Raw genomic sequence first — 20,094 nt, 5'->3', positions numbered from 1 at the left:
CCTCGCATGTTCTCTCCAGCCGTGCAGGGGCACTTCGATGCTTTTCAGCTTCCGTATGTGAAGACCCTTTTTGTTGACTGCTCGAACTTGACGGTAGACGGGTGATGCGCTGCTCATACCCATTATCGTTCACGAAGCGATCATACCGCACTTCAATATCGCGGTCACTATTCCACCTTAGAAAATCTTCAAACGGCATCACGCTCTTCTGAAGTGGTATTTCTCTCGATGCCATGTCGATTTGATGTAGGTATTAGTCGACGGTAGTAGCGGGAATATATCGGATTGCTCATTACGATCGCCCTGCTCTTCAAATCCTCACGTTGTTTGCGTACGAGAGACATCGTGAAGATATGGTGTTTTCCAGAAGTTTGCGCACCATCGCGAACAGTGTGTGATTCCCGAGATTCGTCACGCATCTTCGAGAGTCGTGTAGAGGAGTTATGCGAGGTCCTCAGTGTTCGTGGTGGATATTCCGTAAGGTCCGAAGGTGAGAGCAAACGGTATCGCGTCTTTCAAGCCTCTTTCTCCTCTCGCATCCTCCTAACCTCCGCTTCCACCCCCTCAACACTCATCGGCACCTTCCCTCCCTCCCACCTCTCCCTCTCATCCTTCACCCACCCCTCCAAACTCAACAGCCCCACGCACAGGAAACCCAGTACCTCTCTATCCGTATCAAACACCTCCCACCACTCACACTCCGGCATCTTAATCCCCGTCTCGCGCGCCGCAAGATAAATCCCCGCCGTCGCCAACTCATGCGGCTGGTGCGTCAGGTAAAGGCACTGCGGACTCAAGAGCGCGGTATTGAGATGCGCGATCGCGCGTTTCGCGAGTTCAGAGGCGCGCGGGTGGCTGAAGATGTCGAGGGCTTGCATATATGTAATGCATAGTGTGTAGGGGAGTTGGACGTGCGTGTTGAAGCCGAGGGTACGCAGGATGCGTTGTTCGGTTGTAAACAGCGTTGCGCGACGGCGTTCGTATGTCCCTTCGCTGACGTAGTATCCCTTTGCGTCTTCGCCCGTCCGCTCCAGATTCTCGGTATCGAAGTACGTCGCCGGCAGCGAATCGAGATACGCGTACACGTTTACGAGACTACGCGCTGACTTGGGATATGCGGAGAGCTTCGTGGTGAGGTACAGCGACGCGGCCGAGACTTGTTCTGCGCCGAACTCAGCGAGACTGCCGCCTTCGGGGCCGAGCCAGAAGCGCATGAAGATTACGATGGCTTGTGCAATTACTTCTTGTGGTAGGCGCAGCAGGATGCCGGCGGCTTGCGTGAGGCGCGCGCCCGCGAAGCGGATGGAGTCTTCGAGCGTGGGCGGGATGCCATCGAGTTGGGAGCCGGAGGTTTCGAGCTGGGCGACGGATGCCAATGGGTTCGCGAGGGGTGAAGGTTGCATTTTGGAAGAGCTGGAGTGGGGTGGGAGTGAGCGCGACGGCGTTGGTGTGGTGTGGGAGCTCTTGCGCGGAATGAAGTTGGGGTCGATGCTGTGGAGCTGGTGGACTGAAGATGGGTGAGCCTCGGTACACTAACCGTCATCTTTCTTAGTCAACGACATCAACTCCACACACGGCAGAGACTTGTTACGAAGTTCCATTTTGTAATCTTGATCGATCGAAGCTCTCGGAGAAGTATAAATGCCCGCGATATATTTGTTGTGGTCTGGCAAACTTCCATCAAGAAACCGTCTCCTTAGCTCAATTGGGAGAGCGCCAGACTGAAGTCATCAGTCACTAAATCTGGAGGTATCGTGTTCGATCCACGAAGGGGACAATCACCGTGCTTGAGCCTGCTCAAGAACATTCGAACCATTCTTTTTTGCAAATCTTTTGCACTTTCCAACGGGCTTCACCGCTCAGTAGACGATCAGGGTACAGGGTTGAAGGGGGGCTGGGAAGAGTAGGTCCGTTACCCCTCTCTGCTCACTGCCTCATTTTTTTTGTACATATCAAGCGAGACGGCAAGCGAATGTGACAGCCATTGCGCTGGTGCCACGTACGACGCATACGCCTCACGATGACGAGGTGGATCTGAGGATCTCCTTTGGCTTACTTGCTCGGGGAGGTGGTTACGATTAGGATGGGGAGTTGAGGGGCGATGGCGTGGGCACTACAATCGACGGAGAAGATGAATATTTCGAAGTCTACATTGGCGCTGTGCCGTCTCATCTACCCTGGTGTAGGCTGCAGCAATGCTCAGTCTCTTCTTAGTGTGAGGCGTAGATACCTAGGTAGCCTTCTGCATGTCTTGGCTTCGCACACATAGTTGGGCTGATATTCAAACACAATGTCTAAAATCATTAAACGTGTTTGGCAAGTATTTGAAAGAAGTGTTTCAAATCACCGCGCTGCAGTAGGCTTGATATCAATTAGTCATACAGCATTTGAAACAAGCCTGGTGTAAACACTGTAAAACAATATGCAGCAATGGGATGAAGTGGATAGCAATATCATTACTGTACTCTACGACAAACAACTTTTTGACCATTCCCCAACTCCCGCTAAACTACATCACATTACATCACCAATAGCAGAACAATCTCAAACACTTTTGAAGTTGAACAGAAAGAGTACAATAGCATTAACTCAATAAAATAACTGATTAAACGAGGGCGTAAAGGGTGGGTATCTTGCCGGCTAAATGCTATCCAAAAACCGCTAATCAACACGACTAATACACACAAAAGAAAAAGAACCCTTCGTGGCTATTCGCTCGCGAAAGATAAAAAGGAGGGAGAAGGGTAACTCTAAACATTCCCAAAGCTCAAAATGACCAACCCAATAAACCGAGAGAGAAGAAAAAACAATCCGATGTATAAATCCCAAAAACGCAAAGCCCAGAAAATAGATGCTGAGTGAAGAAGAGGAAGCGTGACGACTAGAAGGAGATGTAAAACCCAGATCGAAAGCAAATAAACGCCGGTCGTTATGTGTGCAATAGAATGCGATATGATCTAGTCGATACCAATCATGGTACCATCGCACCTCCAGTCATCCACCTCGACATCCCGCGCAGCTGTGTTGGTAGCTTCGGGGTCGATTTGGACATGAGTGAGCCAGGTGCCCACACGGTTCTGGCCGACCTTGCGGCCGTCGCGAGAGAGACCGGCCATGGTGGATGAGGTGACAACAGGTGTGGATGCGGGTCGGACGCGAGGGGCGGCAACGGGGGCAGGCGCGGGCGCAGCACGGCGTACGCTGCTGCTGGTAAAGAAGGCGCCACGTGGGGTTGACGTGCGTGGAGTGGATGTGCGAGCAGCGGTGCGCGCAACAGATGCGGGCATGGAGCGGATGGCGTACGAGTCGTTCATGTGGTGGCCACCTGCGTTGCCGACGCCGTACATTTGCACCTCGGGTTCAGTGCGGCGGATGGAGGAGACGGTGGGCGTGGGGTTGAGGTGCAGTGAGTCGCGGAGGTGAGCGGACAGGCGGCGGGATTCGGGTCGGGGGAGGTCGCGTTCGCTGCGGTTGCGTGGGGTGCGGACGCTGGGGCGGCGGGCGAGGGGTGGCGAGGGCTCGTCGGGGATTTCAATGACTTCAACATCGGCGTAGCGGGCTTGTTGCGGGTAGGGGACGCGCATGTCGTTGAGCTGGTCGCCGTCGGGGATGTGTTGGTAGTTGAACCAGGGGCAGCTGCAGGTCTTCCATGGGGCGGCGCAGACCATGCAGAATTGTGCTGTACAGCGGCTGGAAGGTTGTTAGATATTGTTGTAGGTGAGTGATATGATGAACGTACCAGGTCATGTGATTGCAACCTTCCTTCAGCTCGACTACAGCCTTGCAGCTGTAGCATCGTTGCCAGCCCTTCTCCTTGGCCATCTCTACCAGGCGGTTGGTCTCCTCGTCCTTGGGGCATTCGCGCTTCGTGTGGAACTTGCTGTTGCAGAGTACGCAGACCTTGGTGTTGCACGTGCTGCAGCGTGCGTACTTGCGTCCGTATGTCGGGTCCATCTTGATCTTGGAAGGCTTGATCCACTGGCCACACCCTTTCGTGGGGCAGTATAGGCGGTTGGCAGTCGTGTACTCTTGGAACTTCCTGTTCCATTGGACCTTGAACTTGTCATCGAAGAGGCGGTCGGCATACTTCAATGGGATGTGCTCTGAGGTGCAGCATCGTGGTGGCATGTGAGCAGGGTCCTTTACGGAAAGGGTGAATTGGCGCTTGAGGCACGAGTAGCACATGCGATGGCCACATGCGAGCTTGACGGTCTTGGTGATGGGTAGGTCATCGTTCATGCACACGAGACAGTCGACCCTAATTGAGGTTAGCTTTGTAGGGTAACGTGACGGGGATACTAACGTTTTCTCTTCAGCCTTGCGCGAAGGCGTTCGCGAAACTGGAGGCGCCGCCTTGGAGAAGAAGCTTGACAAGATGCCCCCGGTGCTCCGACGGGCAGCATCCTTGACCGACTGCGTCCTGGTGAGTGGCGTTGGGGGAGGCGACTTGACCGTGTTGCTGCGTCGTACTGTCGGCCTGGGCTCTCGTTCTCTGGCCGAAGTATGTGCTTTTGGCTCGCGTGTAGATGAATTCCTGGCCCTCATTAGCTGAGCTACGTGTACAAGTGGAGACGGGACTAACCTGGTCAATGGCGGAACTTCGACCCTGCGGACTGACGCAGATCCAGAACCTGAATGCGGAGTGTAGGCAGTCCTGCTAGAAGAGCCGCCTTCCTCGCTTCGCTTGCGCCCAGATGCTCGTCGCACAGGGACTTCCTCAACGTGACCCATGGACTTGGGGCGGCCAAAGACGAAGTCGTCATGGTCATCAGGTATCACTGCTCTCTTGGGCTTCCGCGTGCTGTCCCGTCGCACCTCCTTCTCACGGCTGCTCCGTGGCTTTTCCTTAGCCGGTGTGCGTTTGCTGTCTGATACCACGCGATCGCGGTCGCGCCTCTTCTCAGCCTCGTTGCGTGAGTAGTAGGACTCTCTGCGCGCTCTAATATCCTCAATGTCGACCTCGGCCTGTCTCCTTGCCTCCTCTGCCCGTCGGCGCTCTCTCCTTTCGCGTGTGGAAGCTGTGGGTTCGTCGTCGTGGTCGCGAGATTTGTGGCGGCGCCGGTGCCTCCGCTCTCGTTCGTCGAGATATTCGCCGTCGTCACGGTGTCGTGTGGCCCGGTCATCGCGTCCTCTCGCCATGCCCAGCCAGGGCATGCGGGCGGTATTTTATCTGCCTTCTGCCAGCCGCGCAGGTCACAGGCTCATTCACGCTCTCGCAAAACTTCAGGACGCTGTGCAGGCGACGCACAAAAGCGAACGGGTGTGTGGAGAGTTGCGGTGGGCGTGACGAGCGAACAGCAAGCACCTGCAGGCAGCCCAAGCCGGATCAGACCAAAGTCGGCCACTCGCACGGGGCAAGCCGCCAGCGGTGTGCGCGCACTGGGTGCCTGTTGATCGAAAGCGTCGGCAGGGCTTCGCTAAGACTTTTAGTCGGCCCAGGGGCCGTCGTCAGGCGTCGATGCCAGCTGTCTCACACGCGCAGATGATGTCGTTTTTCCGCAGCAAACCTGCCGTCGGAACCAGCGGGTGCACTGCTATCATGCAGCGTTGCGCTGCCGCAAAAGTATGTTCGTAGTGGACCAACTTCTGGCGTCGCACTGCTTTTTGGGGCAACGTTCGGGCTGCGGTTGAGTCTTAGTGAGATGATCCCGCCACAGGGGTTCGAAGATTTATTGCAGAATCTAATCGCGGATATGCAACGGCGCCCAGCGTCCTCAGTCCTTCTCGAGTGTAATTTGGGTCGAAATTTCCCATCTGTGCCCGCCGCTCCCGTATCCGCCGCCCAAGCGGTTCCGCACCATACTGCCAATGCGATCGCGCAGGCGCCCAATTTCTTCCAAATTCCGCACTCGTAGTTTGAGGTTCGCCTGGCAGAGGCCGTAGTGTACCTGCCAGAACTTTGCCTCTTCGACCGCCCTGATGGCTGGGTCCGTCTCGAGGTCGTACATAATGTCCGAAACGCCGGGCCCCGAGTAGGACATGAGCAGCATCTTCCCCAGCGTCCATCCCTGAATCCACCCCAGCGCTACCATGGAGAACGCTACTGAAAATGAAAGGGTCCGATCAAGCCACACATACATCTGAATGCTCAGCAATGGCAGCAAAAGGAGTAGTGTCGAGCACGACAATGTCAGAAAATGCGAAGGGTTGCTCAGCACAGAGGGTAGGTTAGCGATGGCGCTCAGCCTCATGACCTTGCCGATGCGCGCGTGGTTCTTCAGCAGGATTGCCGAGACGAGTGTCGAGACAATGCCACACAAGGCAGCAAGATCAATGCTGCCAGGCGATACTCGTTCATGCGTGTCTGCATGATGCGCCTCGTGTCCTCCACTGTTCTCGAGCGCGTGCGTCAAGCCATGCGATATGAGGTCCAGTCCCATGAACAGTAGCCCAACAGACATGCCTAGTCCTGCAATAACCTCCAGACGCTCAAAGCCAAACGGGTGTCGTATGCTTGATCGCTTCCATACCTCGAAGTTGGATCCAACGTCAACGGCCACACACAGGAATGCGCCGAGCGCATCGTAGAAGATCAGTCGCGACAACACTGTGAGAGCCAGGGATTCGTGCGCGCCCCACTGTACGAGACCAGCGACTACCAAGTGGCAGAAACACCATGCCAGCCTCAGCTTCTGATCCTTGGACATGGACGAGCGATACTCTTTGAAGGTCGGGATCGGGAGCGAGGCGGGGAGCTGGAGCGGGGCGCGCGGTGCGGGTTCTAGGAAGATCTGATGCGATACACTACTGTGCTTGTACTTGTGTCCTCGTCGTCGGCCGATATCCTGCGAAAGTTAGTATAAGCGCGTCGGGTCATATAGAAGAACACACATTGGCCTTGGTTTGGGGTCGACCAGGCTGGTAGGCGATAGATTGGAAGTTGAAGGGATTGGGGTTCTCGGACCCGCTCATAGAGGGCGCGTCGAGATCCATGGTTCCACTGGCAGCACTCGCGGGTGTCTGTGGAAAGGTCGCGCTCGCGGGTGTATACAGAGTCGCCGGGGACGCCCGCTGCGAAACTGAGTCACTGGGTCCGAGAGTCGCATACTGCTTCGAGGGAAACGTAGCCGACATGGGCGACAGCAGCGCATTGTTGTTAGGCCCCATATCGCCCATAGCCAGATCGCTTCGGAATCCTAGTCCTACGGGCTGGGGCGCGTTCTCGTCAGGAGGCGGCGTTGGGGTCCGTGGTGGAGCTGGCAGCGGCATTTTCGAGGCCATGACGGTGGTAAATGAGTGACGGTAATGAGTGACGGTTAGCGAAAGCGCAATCCAGGCTTAACGAGATAACCAGCGCAGTTGAACCCCGGACGGGAGGTGGAGGGGAAATTGAGGGAGGCCTTCTGTATGCGGCGGCCCATACTCGGTGAATCGACCAATCCGGCCCCGACTAGCCCGCATGCAAGGGAACCTACCCTTGGTACCCTCCAGGGCTAGAGCGCAACATGACGCTGACGTTGACAGTCTGGCGCCGAAACATGACACTTGATTCACCACCTCGGTCCTCCATGGCTGTTGACGCACGTGGGAACCATGCCAGACGGAAACGGTGCGCGCAATGAGGGGCGTGCTGAGGGAGCGGATGTGAAGCACGAGGCGGACGGCGCGTCTAGCCATAGACGCAGCAAGTCGGGAGGCATACTGGGCGCCTTTCTCAGGTCCTCCATGGATGCCATGGGGAAGGCGCCATCGACACAACTAGGCAACGACGAGGAGCACGATCAGGATGCGGAAGGTGCGAAGAGAGCGTCCTCAATCGCGACTGCCCTGCGCCAGAGCCAAGGGAGGCAGCGAAAGGGATCCCTTAGGAAAGCCGCCATGGCCAAGATGCGTGAACGGAGCAGCTCTCTGCGCAAGGCCAAAACTCCCACAATCACCACCACCACGAGCTTAGACCCCTCGGACGAAGGCTCGGCTCCAGGCCGCTTCAGCTACGAGAACGCCCCCCTCAACTCTTCGTCCGACAGTGGATGGCTACCCGCTGCCCGTCTGTCCCCGTCGTCACCCGCGCTTATTTACACCCCACCCGATGGTCCTGAACGGCATGCTCCTTCACTACTTGCATCACCCATGACGAGCCCGGTCGCGCCTTACGCTTCGACTACCGACGAAGACGACACCATGTCCTTCTACCGCCCCTCTCCCGCCGGCAATGACTTCTCCTTCAGTGGTGCCAACCAGGGCTCTGCGACATCTCTTGCACACCGCCGTTCAACTCGGAGCAACCGACGCACTTCCATCTCGGCAGTCCTGACACCTGCCGAGGCTGACCCCGATGACGAGTGGGATTACAGCGAGACGGAGTGGTGGGGCTGGGTCGTGCTCATAGCAACGTGGATTGTTTTCGTCGTCGGCATGGGCTCTTGCCTCGGAATCTGGAGCTGGGCTTGGGACGTGGGCGAGACACCGTATGCTCCACCCGATTTGGAAGACGACGCAACCCTGCCCATTACGGGCTACTATCCCGCATTGATTGTTTGCACCGCAGTCACGAGCTGGGTGTGGGTTGTCGTGGCCTGGGTTGGCATGAAGTATTTCCGCCACGCCAAAGTAGGCGTCGACGGCTAGTAGCCTCCAGAAGCAACGCACCAAAATAATCACCCACCACCGATCGCATGAACGTACCAAGGTCCTGGGAACGCCTTCTCTATTCTAGTGCTTTCGCTTAAGCGTTCCGCCATGCGCAATATCTTCTTGGGCTGAAACACTAAGCTATAATACCTCTGTTAAGACACATCATAGCCTCGCTATACCGCACTCTACGGTAATACAATTACTTCTTCTGCTATTGTTTCTTCGATACTCGCCCTAATAACTGCAGCTACCATCTCAAATATTGGGACGGCTGACAGAACAGCTGACAGTTTGGGCAGAATAAAAGCTGACGATGCCGCTTCTTTCCCGCATTGCTTGTCGTGATTCAGCGGCTTGGACCACAATCTCCGCGCCCGGCTCCTCCTCTCCACCACAATCCTGCGACCCCGTCACTCGGTAACCAGGGCCGTACTGAACATGGTGCGAACACCTCGACGACACGGTATCACCCTGCAACCTCCGATCCTGCAGGACCTGCAGCGCGGGAGCCAGGGTCCCACATGTTGGTGCAATTTTGACAGTAGTGTAAGATGAAGGCAATTTCCCTGTCCAGGCGACTTCATAAACAAAATGGTCGCCAACATGTGGCTGATAGGAGCAGATTGTATTATGCAATTGGTCTGTGATGGCCGCACCACAACGTCGTCGGGGAGGTTCCATGCTGGAGGAGCTACTACCAAGTTTACTCATCCTCAAGGGCCTGGAGTCTGGGGATATCTCGAAGAAAGACGCCGAGCTCAGTCGCGCGCTTCACGGGGTACAGCATGAACGGCGGCCGAGAACGATACCGCCCCGGAGGCCTCGTCGCGTTTCCAACGCAGTGGTGACGCAACGCATCACCAACGGCAGGCCCTTTCGCTTCTTCGAACTACCGCAGGAAATCAGGGATGAAGTCTACTCACACCTCGTGGTGCGCAGGACATCGCGCGCTCTCCCCATCCTCGACGCAACGACCATACTCAATGATCGGAAGAAACGCCTGGCCGCACTCAAGTCACGAGAACGGCTGAACCAACGGCGACTCTCGACAGGAAAACGCCCAGTATGTCCACGTACAGCCGAGACAGAGCCACTTCTTCATCTGGAACTCCTCCGAGCATCTCAAAGACTGGCCGGCGAAGCAACAGACTGCATGTACACCAACAACTGGTTTGCCATCTCCCTCAATAAACTCCCCGTCCCGACCTACGACATCCCGCACGGCTGGGACCTGTCACGCGTCAAACGACTACAAGTTGAACTCCAGCTCAAAGACGCTATACGAATGAACCGCTACGTCGACTGGGCGTCTTTCTTCTCTGCCCTTCCATCACTCCAATTCCTCCGCATTGTCCCAACCCTCCATCCCCGTTACTACGAATGGTCGCATCCTGAATTCCACGAGTGGTCCACCACGCCATTCGTTCACAAGGCCTTTTTCAGGGAACTACTAGCCGCGATACCAGCCTATGTAGATCTTAAGATCGGCCTCGCGATGGAAGACACGAGCGATGACGTGCAGATGCAAGGCGAGGTCTTCCTGCATCGAAAGTACCTTTGGGATATGTATGCGGAGCTGGGGACAAGGACGGATGGCGCGGGGAGGCGGATCGAAGTGGAGAGGATTGTATCATAGCATGATGATGATGGAGTGTGTTGCATTTACGAAAAGCGGTTGTATATTATGGGTCTTTATCTATCGTTGTTTGGGAGCCTTGGTTTTGCTTTTTTTTGGTACCGTTCAAGCGCATGCATTGGTCAAATTTGTCTTTTGGGTACGTCATTGCGTAGTCGTTGAATGGTGTGGTTTTAGTGCCAGCGACAAGCTGGACACATAAGTCTTGTTTATCCAGTTTTCATTATCCATTAAAGGCATACGAGCCCTTTCACATAAAGAAGGATGCGATGGAGTTTTGGACGCGAAGTCCAGTCATCGTAGACTTGGGGTAGGTTTTTTGGAGGAAAGAGGGCAAAGTGTAGTAAGAGGATGCACCGTAACAGAGTGCGTGACAAAGATTTTATATGTGCACGACGACCGATGCGCTAGCGTTCTACATGGAAAGTTCACTCCTAGGATTTGGGATTGTGCCGTGGAAAAAGCTCGAGTCTTCTACTCCATGTACAGTTCATTCGATCGTTTTTGATGTCTCTCATAAAAAATCGGTCATCGCTTTTGAAATGTTTGTCCCGAGATGTGGGTTTCGAAACAAGACGCAGAAGAGACATCCCAGTGGTCCCTGTAGTTTTGGAGATCCAGGAGCCGCACTCATTAATTAATGGCACAGCGATTTCGGTAAAAAGAAGGAAAGTGGTGTGGTGTTGAAAGGACAGAGTGCTGAAAGACAAAGGGTATTTATACACCTCGACCCAGAATACCGAGGTCTCTATCCTATAACTTTGCATGACGTTCCGTGACAAACACATCACTGGTGGGCATTCGAATTCTGGACGATTCCCCATGACTCTCCACGTAATGTTTTTGTTTTCCTGTAATTTTCGTGGTCGACCTTCACATGCGCAAAGTGCCATCTCTTTTGTTCCGCGCGATCATTGCATCGCTCGCGATCATCTTTGTTTTGGTGAAAGTCGGAAAATGGCAGCATCGCTTGTTGACGAGTAAACTTTGGACGGAGAACTTAACATCGGCTTATCCCAAAACATATTTTGGAGAACACGAGGGAGATGTAGTGAAGTAGGGGTGGAGGATTGGTAGGTACTGAAGACTTTATAGCCCTTTAGTCTGTCGTGCGCATGTTAGTTTGGACCCCGGAAGTCGACAATGGCTAGCTGATCTTGCGAAGCATCAGCCAATAATGACTTCCTATAACACACACTCATCTCTTTTCCTCCTCCTAACCTCAAACTGCATCATCGGATCTACAACCTTGTAAACTCCCATCTCCAACGGCTTCGACACATAACCTTCCTTCACTCTGATATCATACTTATCCAGTACATGCGCCATCGCCATCTTCAGTTCATTCGCTGCAAAAAACCTCCCCGGGCAAACATGTCTTCCACCTCCAAACACACTATAGTCAGGACTTGATTGCACGAATTGGCTAAACTTGTCGCCGGCTTCGCGCTTTCGAAGGAAACGATCTGCAACGAAAGAATCGGGGTCCGGGTAGTGCGTAGGAGAAAAGAGCGAGGTGGAGTCGACCATTATGTGTGTGCCGCGCGGGAGTGTATGTCCGGTTGGGAGTTTCACGTCTTTTAAAGCGACGCGTTCCAGGGCGACTATTCGATATGTTAGCTCTTCTTTCCTATGCATATGATCCAGAGAGTCGTATGGAGGTATGAATGGAAGGAAGGGAATACATACCCGCAGCCGCACTCCTTCTCTGACTCTCCTTCAAGACACTGTCCATCAACACCATTCCATTCGTCGCAGCGACCGAGATGCCATGCTTAGCAATCTGCTGCTGCGACTCCTCCCTCAACGGCGCGATAACGTCCGGATGCGATGCCACGTCAATCAGAACCTGTCTGAACAGCTCACTCGTAGTGAACATAGCCGCCATAGCAAGCGACAGCTGCAGGTCGCCCGCTTCCGCTTCTTTGCCTCCTGGAGCAACCTGCGTCCACGCAAGTGCATCGTTCCAAACGGGTTTATCTCTACCTTCTGTCTTCGCTTCTTCAACTTGGCGTTCCCTATCCGCGAGGACGTCTCTCATGATTTGCCTCGCGCGGGCGACATGTCTCCGGCATGCGGATGCATTAGGTGAAAAGAATCGCTGGATAATGCGTCGTAACCATGCTGGATACGCATGCAACTCGCCCACCGCAGAGAAATATGCCATGACATATTCCTGCACAAGCTTCAACCACTCCGCGTCCTCGCACTTCTCCGGTCCAATGAACACCGACGAAGCAGCGCGTGCGATTATAACCGTTGTGTCAGCATGCCAGTCCAGCATCCGCCACTCCCTCTCTTCACCCCAGTGCACACGCAATGCACTATCCAACTTTTCGCTCAGAACAGGCATAATACTATCATTCTGCCCTAGCTTCGTCTTGATGACGTCTAGCAGCATGTCCCCAGACGCGTGCAACACATCCTGAGCTTCGAAACCGGGATATCCTGCGTAGAAGTCTTGACGCACTAGCTCCCTGTGATCCAAGTCTCGGTTTGATTTGACGAAGTTGGATAGGGAAGCTGGGAGGATAACTTTGTAGGCGTTGGGGAGGGCGAGGGCGAAGGGGTTAGCAGGGTGGGCGGTGAGGCCGGTGGTTATTAGGGCGGAGGCATTGGTGGTGTAGTCTTGGTTGGCTTTTCGGCCGAGAAGGTCGTTTGCGTGTGTGTTTATTACAGGAAAGGGTGTGCGGCGCCGGTGATTTTGGATGTAGATGTAGACGCCGCTGAGGAGGGCAACTAGGGTCCAGATGCGGATGTCGTGGAGGATGTCTGCTATCATCTTTTGGAAGCTGCGAGTGTTGGAGTAGTCGAATCTGGAATCGACGGTATGCTCGATTAATCCTTTCGATCTTGACGTTCACTTTTATATTTGGGCATGATCAAATCTTGGCCGATTAGCGCGAAATGACTCATTGTGTATCATCCTGAGTTTGTAAATATTCACGCATATACATTGCGACTAGAGTTTGATATCTGGAAAACAAGTATTGTCGCTACTCTTCCGAGGCATCAGCCGAGGATGATCTTCGCGGGCTCCGTGCAATTCGCCTCCCAGACGACTTTTGGCACACGCCCAGCTGCCTTCCGATACACGATCTCGCCCTTGCGTTCAATCCAAAGAACATTGTAGAAGTGGTATTCCCAGCCAGATTCACTTTCTTTGCCGTATTTCTTCACTTCTTTCTGCAGTTCTACTAGAGTTAGCCCGAGAGTATGTAGGTCAAATTTACGAGGGTTTTGTTAGCTTCGCAAGGCTTGATATGCTACTTACCCAGATATTCAGAAGTACATATATCATCAGTATCTGATTTCATCATCTGCTTGAACAGAGGTCCGCCATCTCCTCCAACGTTCCGGAGGTGTTCCGACCGTATAGTCCCTGTAGACAAAGCAATCAGCTCAATCACGTCGCCGGGATCGACTCGGTCACGATTCATATGACGTAGTACGCCTGCTTGATTCCCTCGTTCGTCCTCCAGGCATATTATGTAGCATATCTCTGAAAGATATGGCTCGCGGGCAAATCGATCAAGTTTGAATACCGAGGGGCCCATATAAAACATAGTAGAGGAGCTGGCCCCTTTGAGGATAGTTTTGACACGGAGTGAAGCCGTACTTGTTTCGAATGAGAGGAATGGCCAATCTTTTCGAAGTTGCAATACAGAACGTGAAGCGCGGGGGGAAGATGCTGCCAAACAGTGCGAGCTCGAAGTCGTTTTTGCATCTACGGATCCAGCATCTTGGCGTTCTCTTGATGATCCAAGTTCGCTCTGATGACAAGATGGTTGTGTGCCAGGGGTTAGAGCGTTCTTATCGGGAGTAAGTTCTTCGCGCATAGATAGAGAATCAGATTCGTCAATGCGCGACGTGTGCTGCATATCTTCGGACAAAGCATACCACTGCACAAGTTGGTGTGTTTGCCAAGTCGATGGAGTAGGGCTGGTGGTTTCCCCGAGATGATCTTTCTCGAAGTAGTCGAACCTCGAACGGAGGTTGTGAGGGTCCACTGGGCATTGCCAACCGCACCATGACCATGATGGTAGCCTTTTTCTTGGTGCGACAGTGCCTCCATCTTTGGCCACTCTACGGCTGGCTGTACTGTAAGGTTGCCATAGTAGCGCGAGGTCTAGGAATTCACAAGGAAGGCCGCTGACGAAACCAGAAACGAAAGTGTGCTCCAGTGTACTCAACACACCAGATATCGCCGGTAGCGCGTCCTGCGGATAGGTCAGATCGCGACTGTTGTACAAGCTAACCATCTCGATGTACATGTCTAGATCTGGCTGAGACATGGTGGAAATTTGCCGAGCAGTCTCATAGTAGGGTCGGGTAAACGTAGTACTCGGAGCAGATTTTGGGGTAAGGTATTCCCTATTCCAAACGCATCTCTGGCAATCCCAGAATACTTCTCTGTCAAGGAAGATGATAACTCTCTTAGAGAGCATCTGCTCCTGAAAGGTCCACCCACGAGTGGCCCACTTGGTCTTCAAAAGCTTCTCGTAAAGCTGGGTAGTAGTTTTCAGGCCACGACCTCTTGTAGGTTTCCAGGTATTTAGATGTCCCGCGGTGGTCGCAGCAATTATAGTCAGGTACGCGCCAGCGTATATTTCACCCATGTTGTCGACCTGATCGCGCGTTCTCTCACTATCTTGTACGATGCATAGGCAATCAACCCACAGGTATCTTTCCCCGTACTTCTGCACAAGAACAATCGCGTCGTTTACTGCATAGGGAAGACGAGCGAGTGTATGCCCTTGCAGATACCCCGGCTCTTGAAACTGGATTAGAGTTTTCTGCGTTAGCATCAGTCTCTCCGCTATGAACATGTCGGTACTCGCATTCGGGGCGATCCATACATAGCTCAAAGCTATGTATCTTGAGGCAGTACGGCCGGGTACTATACAGCCTTCTGCCGTGTCAATGACCCAATCAGGAATATGGTGAGGCAGTCGGTGCTCGATCGGTGATGATCGACAGTCCTTGCCATGCTCTTGGTTGCATACGTTTTGCCAGTACGTGAGATATCGAGCATCGATCTCAAGACCGCTGTGTTCTGTTGAGCGCTCGAGGAGCCTCCGATCGCCGAGAAGCAAGTCCACAATATGGTGATCCTCGCGCTCGACTGCCCACATGAGCGGCGTGATACCCCGATTATCTTTCGAGTTCACGTCCACGTTACTTGTACCTAGTAACGCCTTCACGGTTGATTCGTTCCCGACTCTTGCCGCATGGGACAGTGGAGATCGGCCGGTCGACCTTTCCTTTGCCTCTACATCCACTTGCCCTGTTTCAAGTAACAGTGTAACGAGTTCTTCGCATCTACCCCCAATAGCCCACCAGAGAGCTGTGTAGCCTTGCTTATCTTGAGAGGCAGGATTCACTTTGCCAGTTCCCAGTAAAGCCAGCAGTGTCGCGTTATCTTGGGGGCCGTTTCTTGCAGCCCACCCGCTTCGCGCAGCCCGTAATAGTGGGGTATGGCCACTTGTATCCCTTGAGTCTGGATCAACGTTTTTCGAGTCAAGCAACATTCTCACGATCGCATTGCACCTCCCACCCGCAGCATACGACAGAGGCGTTCGACCGTTTTTATCTCGAGAATCTGGATCTACCCTGTTGCCCGAGAGAAGCTTTTCAACGATTGCGTCGCTCCTCGCATCCACCGCATACGACAGAGGCGTTCGACCTTTGTTATCTCGAGAATCTGGATCCACTCTGTTACTCGAAAGAAGCTTTTCAAAGATAACATCGCCCTTCAAACCCACAGCGTACGACAGAGGCGTTCGATCTTTGTTGTCTCGAGAGTCTAGATCCACCCTGTCGCTCTCGAGAAGCATACTTACAATCGCTTCACGTTCTGCGGCGATCGTATTGCACTTCTCTTCCACAGCGTACGACAGGGGCGTTCGACCTTCATCATCTCGAGAGTCCGGATCCACTTTGTCGCTTTCGAGAAGGATTTTCACAATTGCTCCACGCGTCTCGCCTGCGGCATGCGACAAAGGCGTGCGTCCTTTCGGGTCACGCAAATCCGGATCGACTTTGCCGCTAGCAAGAAAGACCTTCACAATCGCTGTGGATGCCCTGCTTGCTGCATACATGAAAGGGCTTAGTCCGTACTGGCTTTTTTCGTCCGGTCTCACATGGTTGCTTTCAAGCAGTTCCTGTAACAAAGCCTCATCCTCATCCTCGCCAAATGCTATGCGCTTTAGTTCCCATTGGCGATCTATCGTTGGCGAGTTCCTGTTGCTGTTCACTGTCCCCATCTTTGCGGTTGATGTCCCTCCTCTTACAGTGCTCTCTCGCACGGCTTAGTCGCGTGATTGCCCAGTAATATTGAGTCGAGCTTTTTCATGTCATGCGGTTTATCGTGGATCTGGGTATGGTAGTCTTCAAGTCTTGTCAAAGGCGTCAGTGGTGAGATGGAAACAAGGCTGGTGATAGCACGAGACAAGCTTGGCAGAATCGGAGCGGGCCCGCTTAACTCTTGTGTTCCTGTCGCGAGCTGTCAGCGGGAAGTGCTTACCGGCGTTGACACAGCCGGCATCTTGTTATTGGCTTGCTCATAAACGTGCCAAGCTATGCGCATCGCATGCGCCTCGGGCCTTGCGCCTGCCGTCAGTATGGGTTGGTCTTTCACTTCGCGCGACCGTTCGCGCCTGGGACCAGCATCTTACAACTCCCACGGAGTGCCACTTGTCCTTGCTCCAACTGAAAAAGACCGTGCCTGGAAGCGAAAGAACATTAGACTGGCAGACGTTCTCCAGTAGAGTCGGAAATGTCGTCATCTCCTGTTGTGATCCTCAGCTCGGGGGCTGAGTATCAACAGCCCCGGCGCTAGGTAGATAGTAGCGGCAGCTAACCTCGGTTATTGGACAGCGCGCCTGCACCTCTTCAGCTCGGCGCAGCGCCCGGGAACACCAGAATATGCCATCCACAAGGGTGAAGCTATGTTACTACCCACGACAGGCGCAGTCATTCTGTTGCCTGCAATGGCATCCCTACAGTCTGAACCCGTATGCCGACCTGCATCAAGTGTCCAGGAGGTGCGTGGCGGCGAGTCACAACCTTGGAAGGCTCCCTTGCCACGCCAGTGTACTCGCATAATCTACACCATTCGGAGAGCACTTATCACTCATCAATAGCTTTTTCACTCTATATGTAGAAGGTCTAGGCTTTTGCAGTCACACTTTCGTGCAGCCTTTGCGCGTGTCTGTCAGTTCTGAAGAGGTCTGCCTTGTGCGCCTCCGTCCAAGCCCCCCAACCAGACTGGGGTCCTTACATCTTAACCCATGGGATCTGGTGATCTCTAGGACTTCCCGAGAGCTTTCTCCAACGAAGCATATTGCACATGGATCCCATCTCGGTCGCGCTTGGCTGCATCGCTCTCTTACCACCGATCGCAAAAGCTTATAATTCGATCGGTATATTCGTGCTCGAGGTACGAGATGCGGGGAAAGAGATGATCATGGTCCAGACGGAGCTCGCCTCACTGGAATCTGTCCTTGAGATTCTGGCTCAGGACATGGAAAGTTGCCCGGAGAACGTATTCCCCACAAACCTTGTGGAGAACATCAAAAGCATCATCGCAGATTGCAAGCTTGTCGTGACTCAAATCGAGCAGTGTATTGCCGCGCACACAAACGACAAATCGACAAAAAGCGCCAAATGGGCGCTGTTTGGACGAGAACACATGTTGAAGTACAAGTCGATCTTGCACACGCATCAGATGGCCCTGAACATGGCCATCGAGACGCTCAACATGTATGTCCCCAGCATACGCAATTGGTAATATGAAGGGTTCTAATAAGGGCTTAGATCAGTCAGCAAAGACATCAAGGTTAACACGGCAAATCTACTCATTGATACTTCCGAAATCAAGGAGGACACATCACAGATACTCCAGGCGATCGCAAAACTCCAAGCAAGCCTACCAGATCAAGGCCGCGATGGTACTCATTTTATCCTGCGAAGATATCTCGACAGCCTTACCAGCTACGCAGAAAGCTCATTTGGTCGTGGATCTACTCAGAATCTTGAGGATGAATCCTCAAAACCATCGCCCTTCGAAGAAAAGCTCGCTCTAATTGACGACGACCCTCCACTACATCTTGCAACATCTTCTTCTGCTGAACAAAGCTCTCATCCTTCCGCGTCGACTTATGGGTCAGGGCCATCTCGCCAACCTGTGACCTGTCGTAAGTCACACCGTGAAGAACCTCCATTACAAGCTCTCTCAGACGACACCAAGCCAATTCTCGAACCCGATTTTGCACCTTCAGATGTATCATGGTGCAAGGGTCGCGCGAATCCCATTTCCATTCCTCCTCCTCAGCATGCATCAGAAGGGCACACCGACCTAGTGTACGCGTTATGTCACACAAGAGACTTCATCATAAGCGGCAGTAGGGATGGCTCGATTAGAGTCTGGAACGCATCGACGCGGCGCCTTGTCTACCCACCTTTATTGGGTCACAATTCGTCCGTTTTCGGCATGGTCGCGGACCACGAGACTGACATGTTGGTCAGTTGCGCAGGAAACGGCAGTCTTATTGTGTGGCAACTCTCAACAGGGGACATGAAGAGTAACGTTAAGCAAGCGCACGGAGACAGTATCTTGAGCATCAAGCTCAACTCGCAATATGTTGTGACGACTTCAAAGGATTGCACAGCGAAACTGTGGGCTCGCAGCTTCCTGGACAGCCTCGGGGAACGGCGAGGTAGCGAGCCATTCCCTCATAGCGTACTCCGTGGACATACAGGAGCTGTTAATGCAGCGGTTCTCACAGAAACCGAAGTCATTACCGCTAGTGGAGACAGGATAATTCGCGTCTTTGACATCGAAAGTGGCACCTGCATCAAACAGATTTCTTCCCACGAGAAAAAGATCGTTTCTCTAGCGCTTTCTCCGGATGGTCAATACATCATTTCGGCAGGAGGCGATTTGGATGTTTTCATCCATCACAAGCAAACAGGCCGTCCAGTTTCACGGTGGAAAAGCCACAATGACCTCATCCGCGCCCTGGTGGTCATACACGAGGAGAACTTGATCGTCACCGGATCATATGATGAGTCAGTAGCGATATGGGCTTATAGCGATGAAGGAACATGGAGAAAAGAGCGCAGCCTAGATGTTAAAGAGACTCAGAGAGTTCTGGGCCTGGACCTCAAGCAGCAGGAACGAAGTCACGATTTCACCGAAAGTGTTCGGAATGCAGTCGTAACAGGCACAGAAATTGCCGCGCTATCTAGCGGAGTAGTGTTTTGTATGTTCTCAACGGAAAGGCAAATTCTGTGTGGTGCAGGATGCACCATTATCGGTTGGAAGTTTGGGGATCCAGTTGAAGAGGACGAAGAACAACACGTGTCACGCACAGAATCCTCTGAGTCGCGAAGAAAGTTGAAAGGGAAGCGACAAATACTGCTCCAGCACATCAAAGATCGTTTCCGATAGTCATCAATTCTAGAACGTTTCGGATGTGTAGCGCGTCGCACTGTTTCGTTGTACATGCCACGGTATTGGCCTTGCACTGGAAAAAGGCGATACGAACTTCCTTGAGCGTAGATCTTCCGTCTTCTGAGCTATGCCGGGGGTTGCGACACAAAATCGTTGGGACGCTGGTGCGTGCACGAAAGTAGGCAAATAAGGCAATACGCTGGCTTCATTGCAGAGCCGCGTTGACGTCGCACGACACATATGAGCCTGCCAGCTCACACCGCGCCTCTATCGATGTCGAGCAGGAAAGAAGGCAATCATGCAGTCCCGAGTGGGGTGTAAGCCACTCAGGTAGCAAGCCCTAGGCCGGCTCGATAACGACATTACGTTTCGCAGCGTTGCACAAGGTGGGGGCCATGCATACAATACAACGGGTGTGATCGCTTTT

The 20,094-nt window shown here is 53.3% G+C and overlaps 7 protein-coding genes and 1 non-coding gene across 8 annotated transcripts; 4 read left to right on the top strand and 4 right to left on the bottom strand.

The window, feature by feature from the left end:
• Positions 1-515: 515 nt before the first annotated feature.
• On the bottom strand, positions 516-1,403 carry J4E88_001877 (uncharacterized protein; the record flags this gene model as incomplete). The annotated part of the gene is made up of 1 exon (XM_049395544.1): positions 516-1,403. One exon carries the CDS (start codon positions 1,401-1,403, stop codon positions 516-518), a length of 888 nt encoding a protein of 295 aa, XP_049259408.1.
• A 287-nt stretch (positions 1,404-1,690) lies between these two features.
• J4E88_001876 lies at positions 1,691-1,777 on the top strand. The gene has a single exon. It is a non-coding gene; the product is annotated as a tRNA-Phe (tRNA).
• A 1,180-nt stretch (positions 1,778-2,957) lies between these two features.
• J4E88_001875 (uncharacterized protein) lies at positions 2,958-5,154 on the bottom strand (the record flags this gene model as incomplete). Its single annotated transcript, XM_049395543.1, has 4 exons — positions 2,958-3,636; positions 3,740-4,258; positions 4,304-4,492; positions 4,583-5,154. 4 exons carry the CDS (start codon positions 5,152-5,154, stop codon positions 2,958-2,960), a joined length of 1,959 nt encoding a protein of 652 aa, XP_049259407.1.
• A 560-nt stretch (positions 5,155-5,714) lies between these two features.
• On the bottom strand, positions 5,715-7,221 carry J4E88_001874 (uncharacterized protein; the record flags this gene model as incomplete). The annotated part of the gene is made up of 2 exons (XM_049395542.1): positions 5,715-6,785; positions 6,832-7,221. 2 exons carry the CDS (start codon positions 7,219-7,221, stop codon positions 5,715-5,717), a joined length of 1,461 nt encoding a protein of 486 aa, XP_049259406.1.
• Positions 7,222-7,726: 505 nt separating this feature from the next.
• J4E88_001873 (uncharacterized protein) lies at positions 7,727-8,568 on the top strand (the record flags this gene model as incomplete). The annotated part of the gene is made up of 2 exons (XM_049395541.1): positions 7,727-7,735; positions 7,777-8,568. The coding sequence occupies 2 exons, from the start codon at positions 7,727-7,729 to the stop codon at positions 8,566-8,568; spliced, it is 801 nt and encodes a 266-aa protein (XP_049259405.1).
• A 652-nt stretch (positions 8,569-9,220) lies between these two features.
• J4E88_001872 (uncharacterized protein) lies at positions 9,221-10,210 on the top strand (the record flags this gene model as incomplete). The annotated part of the gene is made up of 1 exon (XM_049395540.1): positions 9,221-10,210. The coding sequence occupies one exon, from the start codon at positions 9,221-9,223 to the stop codon at positions 10,208-10,210; it is 990 nt and encodes a 329-aa protein (XP_049259404.1).
• Positions 10,211-11,826: 1,616 nt separating this feature from the next.
• Positions 11,827-12,992, bottom strand: J4E88_001871 (uncharacterized protein; the record flags this gene model as incomplete). The annotated part of the gene is made up of 2 exons (XM_049395539.1): positions 11,827-11,840; positions 11,900-12,992. The coding sequence occupies 2 exons, from the start codon at positions 12,990-12,992 to the stop codon at positions 11,827-11,829; spliced, it is 1,107 nt and encodes a 368-aa protein (XP_049259403.1).
• Positions 12,993-17,561: 4,569 nt separating this feature from the next.
• J4E88_001870 (uncharacterized protein) lies at positions 17,562-19,664 on the top strand (the record flags this gene model as incomplete). The annotated part of the gene is made up of 4 exons (XM_049395538.1): positions 17,562-17,974; positions 18,029-18,408; positions 18,451-18,574; positions 18,740-19,664. 4 exons carry the CDS (start codon positions 17,562-17,564, stop codon positions 19,662-19,664), a joined length of 1,842 nt encoding a protein of 613 aa, XP_049259402.1.
• Positions 19,665-20,094: the final 430 nt, after the last annotated feature.

This window comes from Alternaria novae-zelandiae (genome assembly GCF_023758075.1).
Source record: "Alternaria novae-zelandiae strain BMP 2774 chromosome Unknown scaffold_2, whole genome shotgun sequence".
Lineage (NCBI taxonomy): Eukaryota > Fungi > Ascomycota > Dothideomycetes > Pleosporales > Pleosporaceae > Alternaria > Alternaria novae-zelandiae.
The sequence above is the reverse complement of the archived record's forward strand: the minus strand, read 5'-3'. Positions and strand labels throughout refer to the sequence as shown.